This window comes from Eschrichtius robustus, chromosome 16 (genome assembly GCF_028021215.1).
Source record: "Eschrichtius robustus isolate mEscRob2 chromosome 16, mEscRob2.pri, whole genome shotgun sequence".
NCBI lineage: Eukaryota > Metazoa > Chordata > Mammalia > Artiodactyla > Eschrichtiidae > Eschrichtius > Eschrichtius robustus.
The window spans coordinates 21232746-21251675 of NC_090839.1; the positions used below are offsets into that span (position 1 = coordinate 21232746).

At 48.3% G+C, this 18930-nt stretch overlaps 1 protein-coding gene across 1 annotated transcript in view; it reads right to left on the reverse strand.

Annotated features, from left to right (window-relative positions):
• Window positions 1-802: 802 nt before the first annotated feature.
• Window positions 803-18930, reverse strand: part of PPP1R16B (protein phosphatase 1 regulatory subunit 16B) — a 71418-nt gene continuing 53290 nt past the window's right edge. The window contains exons 3-10 of the mRNA XM_068524101.1: window positions 18443-18588; window positions 15182-15285; window positions 13359-13483; window positions 9224-9349; window positions 8609-8684; window positions 7802-7931; window positions 7534-7702; window positions 803-1312 (exon numbers count right to left, since the gene is read on the reverse strand). Coding sequence (XP_068380202.1) covers window positions 803-1312; window positions 7534-7702; window positions 7802-7931; window positions 8609-8684; window positions 9224-9349; window positions 13359-13483; window positions 15182-15285; window positions 18443-18588 — 1386 coding nt within the window. The remainder of the gene's footprint in view (window positions 1313-7533; window positions 7703-7801; window positions 7932-8608; window positions 8685-9223; window positions 9350-13358; window positions 13484-15181; window positions 15286-18442; window positions 18589-18930) is intronic.

An 18930-nucleotide genomic window follows, 5' to 3' on the forward strand; every position in this document is an offset into this window, starting at 1 on the left:
AACACTACCTTTGTTCTCTCTCCCCTCCATTTTTTTGATGCTTCCATCCAAGAGCAAAATATGATTTGGATTATTCCAGGATTGGAATAGCCGGGTTTTCCATCTCGGCCCCTGGGCACTCACACAGCTGGCATTTGGCACAAGCAGGGCTGTGGGGAGCAGGTCTACGCCCATCTCATCCACGCCATGTGGGTGCATAGCTCCCTCTGGACGCAGAGAGGACCTCCTGCTCCTGCCGGATGTGGATGACGATACCAAACCCTGGTAGGGCTCTGGGCAGGATGACAGGTATCAGCTTAGCAGCCCTCCTCCCCTGCTAAAGCCATGTTGGCAGTGGCGACAAAACTCCTGAGTCTTAACTTCAATCCTCTTGGGAAGAGCCCACAAATTCTCAGTCCCACCTGCTTCCCATGAGCCCAGCTGTGTCATCCCTACACATGTTGATTGTGTGTGCGTGTGTGTGTGTGTATTGATATGTCACATGTGAGTACTGGTCCAGAGAAGCCTTTGCCAACAACAGAACTGGAATCCCAGCCCGCCCTCCCGAAATCTGACAGCAGGATGAGTCAGGAAGCCACTATGGGCCTTGTTTTTGATGGCAGACAATGCGGCAAGAAGCAGAACGGTGGGAAGTGGTGGTGCTATGGGCAGCTGGCTGAGAGGTGAGGTTAGCCTTCCTCTGGAAAGCAGAGCCCACCTCCCTCCAGCTGCCCTCTGAAGCCTCCCCAGCCAGGGCTGCTGGGCTGGCCTGGATTCCAGGGACCCTCTCCCCAAAGCATCCCTCTCCTCCATCCCTCAGGGTCTAGGAGATGCGGCAGCAGCCGTGGACCTTCTCCTCCATCTCCTCCATGGGGGCCTTGAACTTCAAGAGTGGGGGGTCTCCACTGGTGACTGTGTAATACACCGAGGTCCCATTGCTGCTGTACGGGGAAGTTCTGCCTCCGATCAAGGGGGCCTTGCCTTCGCTGCTGCCCTCACCCGTCCTGGCCATGCCGCTACCCAGATGGGTGCTCAGGAAGGGGTGGCTGAGCAGCTTGGCTGCAGCCCGCTGCCGCTTCAGCTCCAGAAGCGTCTGGGGGCTCTGTTCCTTGTAGCCACTCCAGGGCGGGGTGGCATCGGCCATGCCAGGGTTGCCATAGGCCATGTTGTAGTCCGGCACCTCATGCACTTTCCAGACGTCCCCGTTGGACAGCGCATACTGGTAGGTGCTGACCGGAGCCCGGAGACCGTTCTCAACAGGCACGTCCATTTCACTTCGTGGGATCTTGGTAGGAAACTCGGAGAGCAGCACGGGCTTCTCCAGCCTGGGGTTCTTGAGGGTGAGAAGGACAACGTTACCAGCTGGCTGGAAGATCTGAACCCATACCCCACTTGCGCCTCTGCTGAAAGCATGATTGTTTGGGCCTGTCCTCATCCGTTTTCCCTACCTGGGTAATAAGACCTCTATTTTCCTTTGGGGAACTCACCAATCTATGGGTTTTGATAGAGTTGACCAACTCCCATCTTTGCTCCCGGCGGAAGACCATGACCCCAGGCCTGGCCAATCAATAAACTCACTACAGGAATTGGTTCAGAGGTGGGTTCCCAGTTACATAAGCCAATGCATCTCTTTTTTGTGTAAGTCGATTTTAGTTGGGTTTTTGGTCACTTGTAATCCTTCCTCTTATCCCCTGGTATATCTCCACTACAAATGGAAGAGGCTCTTACCCAGAGATCTTTTATACCCAGAAATCCCTGGGTAATAAGAGCTTTAAAAGTAGCTGCAGCCTAAAAACTATGACTGAAAGGTAGATTCATCTGACAGTGACAAAAATATAAAGCATAGCAAAAATCACAAAGTCAAAAGACACATGAAAAACTAGAAATATATTTACAACCTATAAGACAGAAAAGGGACTAATTTCCAAATGTATAAAGAGCTCTTAAAAGTCCATTTGAAAAAGCCCAACTACCCAACAGAAAACACAGGCAAAGGACATTAATATGCAGATCACAGCAAAATGTAGATCTATATAGCATATAAATATAGGAAAAATATTCAATCTCACAAATAGTTAATGACATAAAAATTTAAACAACAAAATATCATTTTTACCCAGCACATTGACAAATTTTTTAAAAATATTTATTTATTTATTTATTTATTTTTGGCTGCATTGGGTCTTAGTCGCAGTACATGGGCTCAGTAGTTGTGGCAGGCGGGCTTAGTTGCCCGGATCCTGACCAGGGATCGAACCTCTGTCCCCTGCATCGGAAGGTGGATTCTTAACCACTGGACCATCATGTAAGTCCCAACAATTTTTTTTTTTTGGTTGGCGGGGAAGTGCACTGAGTGGCTTGTGGAACCTCAGTTCCCTGACCAGGGATCAAACCCGGGCCTTCGGCAGTGAAAGCGCAGAGTCCTAACCACTGGACTGCCAGAGAATTCCCGACAAATATTTTTAAAGTTTGTTATTATTCAGTGCTTGCAAGGGTGTGCAAAGTACACAGGAGTGTCAACTGCCACAACTTCTTTGGAGGACAATGTCACACCATCCACCAAAAAAAAAAATTTTTTTTGTTTTAAGAAAAATATATACTTTGCACAAGCAAGCCCATTTCTAGGACTTTGTTTCACAGATAGATTCCCTCAGGGGAGCATGGAAACCATCATTAGGCAGGTGGGAAATTATGGCAAGTACTTGTATTAGACTGTTCTGGAGCTGGTAGGAAAAAATGAAGGAAGTCTCTATGTGCTGACTTGTGATTCCAAGAATCTGATTTCTTGGAAAGATCTCCAAGAAATATATAATTAGATTAAAATATGGTAAGGAGAGGGATGCTTCCCATAGAAAGTTTCCATTTATGTGTGTGTTTCTTCTGTTTATTCAGTGGCTTCTTCTGAACTATGCAGGCAAACTGATGACATACGGGATGGGGGGATGCAGATTCTTGATGGTCTAAATCAGTGCTTCTCATACTTTCATGTGCATATGAGTCACCTGGGGCTTTTGTTAAAATGTATATTCTGATTCACTAGGTCTGGGTTGGGACCCAAATTTCAGCATTTCTAACAAGTTACTGCGAATAATTTGAGTAGCAGGGATGGAAGACACTCGTTCTCAGCCTTGAGTGCATATTGGAATCATCTCGGAGATTTTAAACACTTCTTATACAATGCTGATCTGAAAAGCAACATACTGTGTGATTCAATCAACATACTGTATGATTTTGGAAAAGGCAAAACTTTGGAGATGGTAAAAAGATCAGTGATTGCCTGGGGTTGGGAAGGGATGAATAGGGAGCATCAGGGATTTTTAGGGCAATGAAAATATTCTGTATGACACTTTAATAATGGACACATGACATTATATATTTGTTAAAATCCATAGAACGTACAACCAGAATAAGTGAACCCTAATGGAAACTATGGACTTTAGTTAATATAATGTATCAATACTGGCTCATCAATGATAACGTGTATACTACACTAAAGCAAGAGGTTAATAATAGTGGAAACAGGGGGGCATGATAACGAGGGTATATTGGAACTGTCTGTACTTCCCACTTATTTTTCTTATTTTTTTTTGGCTGCATTGCGGCGTGTGGGATCTTAGTTACCTGACCAGGAATCAAACCCATACCCCTGCAGTGGAAGCGTGGAGTCTTAACCATTGGACCACCAGGGAAGTCCCCCCGAACTTATTTTTCTGTAAACCTAAAACTACTCAAAAAATAAATAAATACATAAAGTCTATTCATTAAATAGATAAATAGGGACTTCCCTGGTGGCGCAGTGGTTAAGAATCCGCCTGCCAATGCAGGGGACAAGCGTTCAATCTTTGGTCCAGGAAGATCCCACATGCCGCGGAGCAACTAAGCCCGTGCACCACAACTACTGAGCCTGCGCCCTAGAGCCCGTGAGCCACAACTACTGAGCCCGCGTGCCACAACTACTGAAGCCCGCATGCCCATGCTCCACAACAAGAGAAGCCACCGCAATGAGAAGCCCACGCACTGCAGCCAAGAGTAGCCCCCGCTTGCCGCAACTAGAGAAAGCCTGCGCGCAACAATGAAGACCCAATGCAGCCAAAGAGAAATAGATAAATAAATAAATTAATTAATTAATACAATGCCTGAGTCCCAAGCCTGGAGATTCTGATTTAATCAGTTGGGACTGCAGCCTGGACATCAGGATTTTTAAAAACAAATACAAAACACCACCCCAAGGTGATTTTCTTGTACAGTTAAGATTGTGAACCACTGGTTGAAGAGACGGGGTTGTCTTATCACTGCTGTGCCTGCTATCAGTGAATCAGCTCTGCCAAAACTATGTACCCAAGCCAGCCCTGGGGGTTAACAGCACAGAGCCTTGGCAGCAACCTGACTTGGGAGTCAGGCTGAGAAAATACACCCTTAGATCAGTGGTTCTCAAATTCGTGCATGCATCATAATCCTCTGGAGGGCTGGTTAAAACACAGAGTGCTGGGCCCCAGCCCCAGGGATTATGATTTGGTACATCTGGGGTGGGGCCTGAGAATGTGCATTTCTAACAAGTTCCCAGGTGACACTGACACTGCTGGTCCAGGGACCACACTTTGAGAATCCCTACCTTATAGACTATCACGTCCTTGACAGCACCTAAGACCTTGAAAGGTAGTAGGAACAAAAAAGGAAGGAGCTTTGAGCTTTGTAGCTGTATCCTGTGATCTCCTTGTTCCCTCTGGGGCTGGGACAGGGACCCTGGACCCTGACAGTTTCCCTGGGACAGGACTTCTGAGCACCTGGGAGAGGACTGCCTGCTTCTGGCTATGCCATCTCTGTACCCACTCTTCTCCTCCCCGGTCTGAAACCCCAGCCCCTGAGGCCAAGTGGCCCATCTAATTGCCTTCACTCAACCCCAAACAAACCGGAGCCTTGATGAGGAATCCCCAGAAATTAACAACAACAAAAAACTCAGGCCTAACTCAGGCTGGTCTCCACCATCTATATCCCCCCACCCTATTCCCTACAGGGCTAATGGTTTATGAAACTACATCAATGAGCACTTCTGAGAGAATCCTGGGGCCTGTGAGATCTAAATAAACACAAGGAAAGAAGCAGGTGTGGAGAAGGAGGGGCGGTTGCTTCCCTGAGGGTTTCTTTAAGAATCTCAGTCTCTCCTATGAATCAATAAGGAAAAGATAAACAACCCATCAAAAAAGGGCTAAAGAACAGATGAAGCACAAAGAGATAACCAGTTGGCCAATAAGCACAAGAAAAGGTTCAACATCATCCACCATCAGGGAAAAACAAATTAAAAATTTGAGCTACACAGCAACCCCACCAGGATGGCTCACACGAAAAGAACTAACTATACCAACAGTTGGCAAGAAAGGTGCACTCACTGCTGAAGGGAGAGCAGACAGGTACAACTGCTTTGGAAAACTGCTTGGCAGGATCTATGAAAGGTACATATAGCCTACTCCGTGACTCATACCGCATTCCTGGGTAAATACCCTACAGAAAACAGTGCTTGTGTCCACCAAAAGACACATACAAGGATGTTTGGAGCAGCTCTATTCAAAATAGCCCAAGCTGGAAACAACCCAAATGTCCACCAACGGACGAATGGGCACATAAATTGTAGAATATGTAAATTACAGAATTTACGGAGCAATGAAAAAGAATGAACTGCTGCTGAATGCCACCACGCGGAGGAATCTCGGAGACACAAAAAAACCAAACACAAAGGACCATAGACTGCCTGGGTCCATTCATATGCAGATGCAGGTGCAAAACTAATCTTTAGTGCTCCAAGTTAAATAGTGGCTACCTTTGGGGCGGGAGAAGTCCTTGGAAAAGGGAACACGGGAGCCTTCTGGGATGACAAAAATGCTCTATACTTTCATCGGAAGGTATGCGTTTGTAAGTTTATTGAAAAATTCATTTAAGATTTGTGTACTTTACACAAGTTACACATCAATCACAAAGAAAAAATAATTAAAGCATAGCTGGGAGGCATTTGAAATGTGATTCGATTTTGATCTACAACTCTTTTCTCTCCCAACCCCCAAGCTTAGGGAAGAGGGAAGACAAAAGCTCCACGTGTGCCGGCTCCATCCCAGCCAGTGCTTTGATGGGGATTCTCTTGAGTAGGTGCCTTCTCTCCAGCTGGCAAGACAAGCCCTCATGTGACCTCCCTGTTCACGCAGGGAAGCAGGGTCCCACTGAGACGTTTTGCATCCCTCCAAAGCAACACTTGCTAGAAATGTTTTCAGCCGCTCATCGTGTAATGGAAGAACCACAAAGGCAGACCCCCACTGGTATGGTCAGCCTCTTCCTTCTTGTCCCCAGCAATTCTGCTCTGGTCCCAAACCTGCTCACTCCTCGCAGCAAGGCTGCAGCCATGCATGGACCTGAGTGTATCGGTACTGAGTCGAATAGTGTCCCCTCAAAACTCATACCCACCCCACATCTCTGAGTGTAACCTTATTTGGAAGTAGGGTCTTTGCAGGTGTAATCAGTTAAATTAAGATGAGGTCACATTGGATGAGACCTAGAGGGGTGGGATAGGGAGGGTGGGAGGGAGACGCAAGAGGGAGGAGATATGGGGATATATGTATATGTATAGCTGATTCACTTTGTTATACAGCAGAAACTAACACAACATTGTAAAGCAATTATACTCCAATAAAGATGTTAGGGAAAAAAAAAAAAAAAGATGAGGTCATACTGGATGAGGGTGGGCCCTAATCCAATGACTGGTATCTTTCTAAGAGAAAACAGAGATACACACACATATACAAGGAAGGCCATGTGAAGACAGAGGCAGTGACTGGAGGCCTGCTAGCAAAAAGCCAAGGAATGCCTGAGCCGTCAAAAGCTAGGAGAGAGGCATGGAACAGATTTCCCTTCTGAGACCCCAGAAGGAGCCAACCCTGTTGACACCTTTATTTTTAGACTTCTGGCCTCCAGAACTGGGAGAGAATACATTTCTGTTGCTTCAAGCCACCAAGTTTGCAGTAGTTCGTTACAGCAGCTCTCAGAAACTAATACAGCATCCTCTTAGGAAAGTGGTTTAATGCCCAGACCATTGGCTCCTCCTGGAGCCGGCTTCCTAGACGTCCTGCCAGCTCCTTACTATTTTTCAAAAATTTTCTTCCAACCTGATGTCTCAACACAATTCTCAACATCTTGTTATATTTCCCCCGAAGAAGTTGTAGTGCCCTCTCTCCCAGGGTGGCTGCCTTACTAAATCTCTCTTCTGGGAAGCCCAGAACTAAATCTCTCTTCTGCTGGAGCCCAAGCAGGCACATGGTGATCACTCACTCCCTGGCAATTATGAGTCCCTACTGTGTGCAAGTCTCCCAGCTCCGACACGAACACACCCTACCCTTGCCCCATTAACCACGGTAGCTGACCACATCAGACAGGATCCAGCTGGTTTAAGGGCACTGGCCAGCTGACCTCCCTCTGAAGGCTCTGAGATGAAGAAGCAACACCAGGCTGGGGCCCTGTCCCCCTCCCATGGCAGCGACCAAGACGGGGGCCGGGCAGGAGGCAGGCACTCACCGGGTCCTTATTCTCTTGGTCTGTCCTGGTCTCCCTGATGTCCCCATTGTAGGTGGAGGTCCGCTGATCCTCGGCTGCGCTCCTCTGCTGCCATAGTATGGCCTCTCCCTCATACTCCTTCCTGTACAGGTTGGTTCTGTCCGACAGGCTGGCTCGACGCACCACCTTCCTAAGGGGAGTTGGCGGGGGGGGGATGCTGAGAGGCTGCATCCAGGCGCCATGGGTGGGAGCATCCTCGGGCGCCCCAGCTGCCCTGCCCCTGACTCACCCGCGGCTGCCCGCACTGGACGTCCTCCTGCTCAAGGATGACTTGTGCCTCAATTGCGACTTCATGATCACGTCGTGCTTGTGTTTCAGCTCCAACAGCAGTACCTTGAACTCTTCCTCTTCACACAGGTCTGAAGGGGCAAAGGAGCCCATGGTGGGGGATAGTGCAGGGGGGCTGTGGCCCCTGAGGGCCCTCCAGACCAGAGAAGCTGCCACGCCAACCCACTGAAAACTCCCAGCATCTTTTGGGACATGGGAGGAGGGGAGAAAACAGTGCCAGCCTTATTTCCTGGGCTACGACTCAATCCTTAGAGGAGTGTAAGAAGAGGAAACCCACGTCCCATGTACAGTCCCAATTCCCAGTTATGACTGAAGGATTCAGACACCTCTGATAGCTTCCAAGAGGAGTCATTAATTCTCCACAAAAAGTATCAAGAGAAACAAGCAGGTACCCCACGTAGCCCAAGCAAGAACTTATGAAAAGATGCTGAAATCATACATCCCTACCCACTCAATCCACTTCATCCTTTAATTCAGCCATCTACCTATTCGCTGAACCAGTCATCCATCCATAGACTCATCCTCTACCCACCCATCCTCTTATTCATTCATACATACATTCATCCACTTATCCATCCATCCATCCATCCATCCCTCAATCTACCACCCATTAATTCATTCATTCATCCAACTATCCATCCACACACCAACCCACCATCTATCCAACCATATATTTAACCATTTATCCTCTATTCATCAAAAAATCGATGGATGCTTATGTATGCACCAAGTGTTGTCCTGAACTTACCTATTGGCATCTCATCCATGGACGTCCTAGCACTGAGACTGGCCCCATGTGACACCAATAGCTCTGCCATCTGCATCTGAAACACAGGAAGAAGCCCAGGTTCCCCCCTGCCCAGGGCTCAGAAAGCCTGGGCGGTGGAAAGAGTGTTCAAAGCTTCTTAGGATGTGATCCAAAGAATGGTGGGGCAAAGTTGACTCCCAGGGAAGGCTCTGCCCCCTAAAGCCAGGAATCCCAGCAAATGCAATTGGCTTGACACCTCATCCAGCATGTCTGGGCCATACCAAGGGACAGAAGAAGGAGTCAGCTATAACTCCAGAGCTGTCAGGTGTTTAAAGAGGAATGGTGAAAGTCACAGAGATTTCTATCTGGGAAACAAATGGAGAAACTATTCAAGGCAGACATGTGGGGAATTTTCTAGCAAATTGGATTGTCGTCTTGTTAGGACACAACTCGTCAATCATTTTTGCAAACTCCCTAGGTCTTTTCATATCCCACATACTAGCCGTAGCCAACACCCTAAGTGGGTCTTGTGTTCTTTTGAACCAACTTCCAGCCCAAAGGACAGCAGGTTGACCCTGTGCTGGCCTCCTTCACAGCCCTGTGGGTGACAACTACCTGTCCCCAGAAGGCAGCCGCGTGCAGGGGTTCCCAGCCATCCCAGTCCTTCACATCCACGCGCACCCCGTGGTCCAGGAGGAGCTCGGCTGCCCGCAGGTATCCATTGGCTCCAGCTATGTGCAGCTGAAGGAGAGGAAAGACGTGAGCATTCCCCATGGGGCTGGTCCCTCATTTGGAGGCAGGAGAGCCCGTTCCCTGACCCAAGTCCCAGATCATATTTGGGGCCAGAAGAATGGAATAGAATGAGGTGGAAATACCAGCCACGTTACAGAGCATTAGTAAGTCTGCAACGTGGAACTAGAAGGTAAGGCAGACAGGCAAGCCTTTCTCCCCTGTCTTCAAGCCCTATAGTTAAGGCAACAGCATTTACTGAGTCCCTACTCTGCATTGAGCCCTGTAGAAGGGGTCTCAGAGGTCCAATAGGGTGGTTTTAAAGTATGTCTACAAATTCTTTGACACATCTCTCTTTAAAAGATGAAGCTTAGGGAATTCCCTGTGGTCCAGTGGTTAGGACTCCGCGCTTTCACTGCCAAGGGCCTGGGTTCAATCCCTGGTAGGGGAGCTAAGATCCCGCAAGCCATGCAGTGCAGCCAAAAATAAAATTTTAAAAATTAAAAAAAAAAAAAAGATGAAGCTTAATGCCTCCCTCCTTGAATGTGGGCCAGACCAAGTGACTCACTTCTAACAGATAGGATGTGGTGAAGTGGTGGTGTGTGATTTCTGAGGTTATAAAAGTCATTGCTGCTTCCACCTTAGGCTGTCTTGCATCAGTCACTCTAGAGGGAGGCAGCCATCATGTTGTGAGGACCCTTAAGCAGCCCTAAGGAGAGAGCCTAAGAGATGAGAAACTGAGGCCTTCTGCCGACAGCCAGTGCTAACTTGCCGCCATGTGAGTGCACCATTTTGGAAGTGAGTCCTCCAGCCCCGGTCAAGCCTTCAGATGACTGCAGCCCTGGTTGACATCTTGACTGTAACCTCATGAGAGACTCCATGCCAGGGCCACCCAGCTAAGCTGCTCCCAGTTCCCTGACCTACAGAAACGATGTGAGATGATAAATATTTATTGTTGTTTTGAGATGCTACATGTTGTGTTAGTGTGTTATGCAGCAATAGATACCCAATACATCCAATAAGGGAAAGCTCATGTTGAGGCCCCATCGCTCCTACCTGGCACCATTTAAGGTCTCTGGTGATGGATACCACCTTGCAGACCTCAGTTGTCCACTTGCCCGATCTCCCAGAAAACACATAAAGTGCTTAGCACGTAACGAACCCTCAGTAAGTGATGAACATCCTTAGAGAGCCATAAGTGATGACAAGATGCACTGTGGGAATGGATGGAGGAGCGAGAAGGAGACGAGGCAAAGAGAAACCAAATGCCCAGCCAAGGTGGGAGACAGGTGAGAGCCCAAGGAGGCCAGCAGAAGCCAGGCTGGGAGGAAATCAGAGCGCTCTCCGGGGGGGCCAAGGTCTGGGGCAACAGAGCCCCAGCCAGTGGGATGGGGAAAGCATGGCCTTCAGAACAGAGCCCTGATGGCCAGATGCTGCATCATCCTGGGGTCAGGTTGCTGTAAGGTTCTGGCAAATGGAGGTTTTCCTTTATTGTTTAATTTGTAGAAAAAACTCAGGGTGTGATCTGGTAGAGGCACACGTGAAAGTTGGTATCATCATCTGATTTATAAATATCTGCTGCTTGCCAGTGGTTGAGAATGACACACAGCTGGCCAGCCAGACATTACAAGCTGTGGGGTCACATGCATGGCTAGGAATAAAAAGGTATGACTGGGAGAGCAATATTGGTGGTTTTTTGTTTTATTAAAGTACAGTTGATTTACAATGCTTCAGGTGTACAGCAAAGTCATTCAATTATACATATATATATATATATATATATATATATATATATATATATATATTCTTTTTCAGATTCTTCTCCATTATAGGTTATTACAAGATATTGAATATAGTTCCCTGTGCTATACAGTAGATCCTTGTTGTTTATCTATTTTATATACAGTAGAGTGATAATGTTAATAATAATAATGTGTTAATCATTAGCATCTATTGAGAGTTTACAGACTCTGTGCTGAGCGCCTACATGCAGAATCTCATTTAGTCCTCCCAACAATGCTTAAGGAAGGTAGTATTCATCTCCCCACTCTACTGGGAAGACCTGAGACCTAGTAGGTGCCCGGCCCATGTGCGTGAGCCACTATGAGGCTAGCCCAAGCGGAGCAGACCCCTGTATCTAGAGGGCTGAGCCACAGACCCAGAGGAGCTCCAGCTATGGTGGGCAACTCCCTGATACAGCCTGGCCATGATTTCATACAGCGTTCATGCAGCAGTGTTCAATCCAACTACCTGACTCTATCCTTGAGTTCTGGGCTGAGCAGGTGATCTGAGCAGGGACCTTGTTCATAGAAAAGGGCATGAGGTACATAAACCTAAAAATAGAACTACCATATGATACAGCAATTCCACTGCTGGGTATATATCTAAAGAAAATGAAAACACTAATTTGAAAAGATCCATGCACCCCAGTGTTCATAGCAGCATTATTTACAATTGCCAAGATATGGAAGCAACCTAAGTGTCCATCAAAGATGAATGAATAAAGAAGGTGTGGTATATAGAGACAATGGAATATTACTCAGCCATAAAAAAGAATGAAATTCTGCCATTTGCAGCAACGTGGATGGACCTAGAGGGTGTTATGCTTAAGTGACATAAGTCAGACAGAGAAAGACAAATATGTTATCACTTATATGTGGAATCTAAAAAATAAAACAAATGAATGTATATAACAAAACAGAAACAGACTCACAGATATAGAGAGGGACGGGGGAGGGGCAAGATGGGGTAGAGGATTGAGAGATACAAACTATTATGTATAAAATAAATAAGCAACAAAGATATATTGTACAATACAGGGAATATTGGCTATTGTTTTCTCAGAACTTTAAATGGAGTATAATCTATAAAAATATTGAATCACTATGTTATACGCCCAAAACTAATATAATATTGTAAATCAACTATAAAATAAATAAATAATTAATTAATTTTAAAATTAAAAAAACTTTAATTAAAAAAAAGAGAAAAGGGCATGAGGCAGAGGGTAGGGCTCAGGAACAGGTAGGAGAAGCCCAGTTGTCACACCTGGGCCACCAGGTCAGGCCTGAGGGTCGGTGAGGGAACTTGGTACTGCTGAGCTCTACCTGGTGAGCTGAAGATTCTGAAAGCCCTGAGTGCTCACAATCGCACAGACCACAAGCCTAGGGCAGGGCCCAGCCATGGGCACGGTTGGGGGTGGTGGGGTGGGCTTCCAAGGCCATGCTCCAATTTTCAGTTTAGAGGCTGCAGAAGCAGGCCTTCCGCAATACTGAGCTGTATCATGCTATGAAAGCCTATGAAGAAAGATCAAGAAGGTTTCCCAAGTCACTGACACTTGAGCTGAAAGGGTGAGTGGAGCTAACGAGGCAGATTAGAGAGAGAGAGAAGCTTCCATTGTTCTCCATCTCCAGGGTCTAGTACCGCATGCGGCATAGAGGACGTGGATGGGTGGGCGAACCGATGGACGGATGGGTGAACCAGTGATGAATGGGTGCCTGGGGGTGTCTGGGCTCTGAAGTCAGGGAACCCAGAGGAGAGGCTGTTGCAGTAACATCAGGGACAGCCAACGAGGCAAAGCACTGGAGTGGGAGAGGGGACACTAAGGCAGGGGCATGAACAGGGCAAAGCAAGATGACCTGGGTGAACAGATGAACATGGCACCAGTCCTTAAGCGGGAGACATCACAGGAGGAGGCGGAAATAATGAACTCAGGATGGACACCTGGAGCTTGAGGTAAAGGAGAAACTTAGAGACAGAAGAGGCGAATGGCAGAGCCAAGCCTCCCACCCAGGGCTCCCGACTCCCAGCCCCAGCTTCTCAAAGCGGCTGAGCCCCGCTCTACTAACTTCCCACATTCCAGGGGCACCCCTGGCCCCAAGAGGTGGGGGAGGTCCAAAGCCATGGACAGGCCCCAACTGTATAGGCTTGGCCTCCACCAGCACTGGCCCAGTTCAGTTCTAGCTGGTCTGGGTTCTGGTCCTGACCCCCCAGCCCAATCCAGCCTGGCCCCTCTCCTCACCAGTGTGGCACCCTGGGCATCTATCCAGTCAAGGTCCTGGCCGGCTGCAATCATACAGTGAATGTCCGAAATCATCTGCTGCTCAGGAGCTGCCCGCTTCTCATTGATTTTCTCTTGGGTGATGCCTGCAGTGGGGAAGGGGGGATTGAGTCAGCATTCCCAGGCAGAGAACCCAAGGGGGAGGGGAGGGGGGACAGATTGGGGAGGCATGGCTCCTGTCCCCCAGGGTCTGCCAGTCAAGGGGGTAGATAGATATGCTCAGAGATCATTTCTCCCAGGCCCAGTGAATACAAACACCACGTGTTGGGCCACAAACAAGGTCCATTCCTGCCTGATACCCAGTCGGCATTGTAGTAATATTGATTACTGTTACACACACAGTTATTCTACCCCTACCATCCACCTACCTGCCTCCAACTGCTCAAATACCTGGCTCCATCTCATCCTTTAGGTCCAGCCTGGACCACCTCCTCAGCTGGCCTCCCCTGACCACTCTATTTGACCAGGTCTCTGTTAATTTCTTCTATTTTGTCTACAGCTGTGTTTGCAGCACCAGGCACGATGCTCAATGAATCTTTATTACAGCAATGACTGAATTACTGAACATATAACTTTTGAATGGAGAGCTGAATAAATGTGTCCCTCGAGATTGAGGGACACAGAAGCACATTTTCAAGCCTGAATCTCTGGCTAAAAATTTAAGTGTTACTAGCAGCTGCTAATGGTATTTAAGGAGAGAGTGATTTGCTCTGAAAAAAAGGTCCATGAGATCAAGCATTCTTGGATAGAATTCAGGGGAGGTCTATAAACTTGAAAGGAGAAAAAGAATGACCTGTTTATTTTCATTAACATTTAAATGAAATGTAGCATTTCCTTCCATTAGAACGTTCGCCAAATTCACAGTAGAATTGGCAGTGCCTGTGACTTTGTCACCAACAGAAACTGTAGGTATTTTCATATCATGTTATCTTATTGTTTCATGAATCAATAACATTTCTATTTCACACATTTAAAAATATTTCGGAAGCTCTACTTTAATAGAAGTGGTTTCCTTTATAATCCTATGGCTTTGATAACTGCATTTAAAAATATTATTCTGAGAAGGGTCCATAGATTCACCAGACTGGCACAAAAATTGTTAGGAAGTTCTCCAGGTGAACAAGGAAAGTGCCAGGGCCAGGGAATGGGCAGGCCAAAAGGGCAGTTCCCGCAGCCATCTGGGAAGAAATGCAAGCGCAGAGCCCAGGCAGGACCTTGGACTGCAGTCCAGGGTCTGGATTTGAGATTTATTTCTAAAGAGGAGGTCCTTCAGGGGTATGCACTGGGGTGGCGGGTGTGGGCAGATCTCTCTGATTGCTGCATTCATTTCCTCTCTAAAGCTCATTTGTAAGCTGAGAACAGCCCACATCTTGTTTATCCAGGGTCCCTGGCAGCCCGCGTGGTGCCTGGCACAGAGCAGGCAGCCGCGAATGTTCTTGACTTTGTATTATTTTTCCCAAATGGGAATATATCTTTATTGTGAATGTTTCTTGAATTGAAATTGTCACAGCTGACGAAGAGACCCAGCCAGCTGAGGCCACCCGTGTGTGTGGTTGACACAGATGAGAGCAAAGTCCCCCTTGTGCACAGCACGTTTTCCAGGGTTGTTCTGTGTCCGCATCTTGCCCATCACATGGGTAACAACCATCGTGGGACCCCATCCCAGTTCCTGAGCACTGAGCAGGCGGTGGGCACATTGCTAGGTAACTCGTTCACCTGCATTGATGTGAGAGAGCCGCAGCCCCGCACTAAGCCCACTTCACGGCAGGCGGCCCCGCCCTTACCCTGGTACGCCATGCACGTCTCGATGACATCCAGGGTGGGCTCATCCTCGCAGAGGTCATAGGGCATGTTCCCATCAGAGTTGACGGCAAGCAAGTCGGCCCCACTGCAGAGAGAGGGCCAGGGTGAGGGCCAGGTATGTGCGCAGAGGGTTGGTCTGGATGCCTCTACCATCCAGCCTCTCACTCCCACCCCACTATGCACCCCAACATCCACAGCCCGACCACGGTGCAGCCCAGCAAGGATCGCATCTCCAGGATCTCAGGGGCCCCAGGTGGGAAGGGGCCAAAATCCCAGGAGAGCTGTGCCAGCAGACTTCCCCCAGCTTCCCGCTCTGTTGAACCAGCAGGCAGGCACTTGGGCACAGATGTCAAATAAGAAAATACAACATTAATGGCGGCAGCACTGCTTCCCAGGCATCTGCTTAGAGCCAGGCTTGATCTAAGCCCTTTACACTCATCATTTGATATAATCCTCATAATAGTCGTCTTGGTTCAGTATTATTGGCCCCATCTCACGCAAGGGAAACAAAGACTCAGACAGGTTCAGTCACTTGTCTGAGGTCACACAGCCAGGACGTGGGAGGGTCAAGACTCAAACCTGGCCCAGCTCTTTTCACTTCTCCTTGTCCTAGTTCAGTCTTGGACCAAGTGCAGAAGTACCCTCAGCTATCCCCCATCTCCTCCTCTAAGTCCCTGCCCAAAAGGCTGACCAGGATAGGGACAGGACAGAGCCTTGGGGCTCCATGGCAGAATCTGCCTTTTGGGCCACTGGTTCCTACGTGGATGGTTCTGGGACGCCCTGTGTCAGCATCACCCGGGCACCACTGAAATAAAATGCAGCTTCCTGGGCTCCACTCTGGACCTCCTGAAACAGAGTCTCTCGGGGGTGGGGTGGGTGGGGTTGAGGATTACATATTTTAAACCCATGATTCTGGTACACATCGGTGCTGGGCACCCACTGTGCCAGGCTGGCACCACTCCCTTCTCCTCTCGCACCACCCCAGATTGGACTGTGGCCACCTGATGCTCCTGCAGACTTAACCACACCCAGGCTCTCATCGGAGGTGTGGGCATGGGCCACCTGCCAGTCCTTTGGCCTAACAGCCCTCCACTGTGACCTCTCTGAGCTCCTGTGTGCCCTTGGGTAAGCTAATCCACCTCTCTGAGCCAGGGCAGCATCTCTATCCCCCCAGTAGCCACCTGATGGGCCCTGGCTGCTCTGCTGAGACCTCTGCCAAAGGTCACCTGCCCTCGGCCACTATTCCTGAATCCCTGCACTCAGATGCTCTCCTGGGACCCCAGCCCATGGGTCTCTCTCCGTCTTGGCTCTGGTACTGAAATCACCTGATTTCCTGTGTGGTTCCTCAGGACTTTAGCTTCCCTGAGTGCTCAGTGCCCAGCACAGGGCTTGGCCCAGCTTGAGTGCCCACCAATTATTAGATGAATTCAATTAAATACGCTTGAAATTGAATGGTGCCTTTTCTGTGTGTTTATAGAAACTAAGCAGACTAGAAGGAATTTCAGCATGGGAGAAGACTGTCAGAGCTCTATAGAGGGAAATGGCCTTATTCCTGGGAAAGGCATTGTTACATGGTGTCCCCCAAAGCACGTTCTGCCCCAAAGAAACGCAGGTGGACATGATTTGGGGGGGCAGGGGCAGAGCCAAGGAAGTATGCTTGCTTTTTTTTTATAGCAAGCAAAACAACAATGGCAACAACAGGGCTTCCCTGGTGGCGCAGTGGTTGAGAATCTGCCTGCCAATGCAGGGGACACGGGTTCGAGCCCTGGTCTGGGAAGATCCCACATGCCGCGGAGCAACTAGGCCCGTGAGCCACAACTACTGAGCCTGCGCGTCTGGAGCCTGTGCTCCGCAACAAGAGAGGCCGCGACAGTGAGAGGCCCGCGCACCGCGATGAAGAGTGGCCCCCGCTCGCCACAACTAGAGAAAGCCCACGCACAGAAACGAAGACCCAACACAGCCAAAAATAAATAAACAAATAAATAAATAAATTTTTTTTTTAAAACATGGCAACAACACATAAGCATGGAGGAGATGAATTCAGACTCATGGGGACAGACAGAGAAAAAGAGATTGAAAAAAGAAAATGATACCCTGATACAAAGACAGACGAAGACACTACAAGAAAACTACAGACTGATATCCCTTACGAACACTGATGCAAAAGTCCTCAAGAAAATACTAGCAGGGACTTCCCAGGTGGTGCAGTGGTTAAGAATCTGCCTGCCAACGTAGGGGACACAGTTTCGTTCCCTGGTCCAGGAAGATCCTACATGCCTCGGAGCAACTAAGCCTGCTAGCCACAACTACTGAGCCCGCGTGCCACAACTACCGAGCCCGTGTCCTACAATTACTGAAGCCCGCGCGCCTAGAGCCCATGCTCCGCAACAAGAGAAGCCACTGCAATGAGAAGCCCGTGCACTGCAACGAAGAGTAGCCCCTGCTCGCCGCAACTAGAGAAAGCCTGCACACAGCAATGAAGACCCAACACAGCCAAAAAACCCCAAAAAAACCAAAAAACCAGCAAACCAAATTCAGCAGCCTATTGGAAGGATTATACACTGTGACCAAATGGGATGTATGCCTGTAACACAAGGATGGTAAAATTTTTTTAAAAATAAATTTATTTATTTATTTTTGGCTGCATTGGGTCTTCGTTGCTGCACACAGGCTTTCTCTAGTTGCAGCGAGCAGGGGCTATTCTTCGTTGCGGTGCGCGGGCTTCTAACTGCGGTGGCTTCTCTTGTTGAGGAGCACAGGCTCTAGGCGTGCAGGCTCAGTAGTTGTGGCCCATGGGCTTAGTTGCTCCGTGGCATGTGGGATCTTCCCAGACTAGGGCTCGAACCCGTGTCCCCTGAATTGGCAGGAGGATTCTTAGCCACCGCACCACCAGGGAAGTCCCAAGGATGGTAAATTTTATGTTAGGTGTATTTTACCCAATAATATCGGGAGAAAGAAAGAGAATGAAAGGAGAGAGAGAGAGAATTAAAAGAGACACAGTGGAAAAGACAGAGTGAGACCAAGGAGGAAAGAGACAGAGATGGAGAGAAAACGAGAGAGAAAGACACAGGGATGGAAAGGGAATGTGGTGAGAAAGAGAAAGAGTGGCAGGCACCGAACGAGACAGAAAAAAAAAAGAGAGAGAGAGGAGATGAAAGTAAAAAAAAAAAAAAAAAAAATAGAAGTTGGAAAAAACCAAAGGCAGAGGGAAGGCTGTTCTTGGGGGAGAGAGGGGCACGTACTACTGAACGAGGATTTTCACCAGGTTGATGTGGCCGCAGGTGGCCGCGGCATGCAGGGGCGTCCACAGCTCGTTGTCCTTGGCGTTCACATTGGCACCGTGGGAAAGGAGCAACTTGACAATTTCCTCAAAGTTGTCAATGCAGCACTGCAAGGTGGACACAGGCAGGGTCAGCTCCCGGCAGGGCCCTGGGTCGTGACGAGGGCACACCAAGTTCCCCCCCCCGAGAGGCCACAAGAAGGACAGCAGAGCCAAGCTGCCTGAGTTTGAATCCAGCTCCATTACGTACATGCTGCGTGATCTTGGGCAAGCCACTTAACCTTTCTGAGTCTGTTTCCTTGTGAGTAAGTTAATAATATACAAGATAAAAATATAAATACAATCAAAAAATAAAGTCGGCTATAAGATGTTTTGCAAATGTGGGTGGAATGGGATGAAATTTGGAATGAGGCTTTAAAACCTTTTTAATTTCAGAAGGCTTCCTTCGAA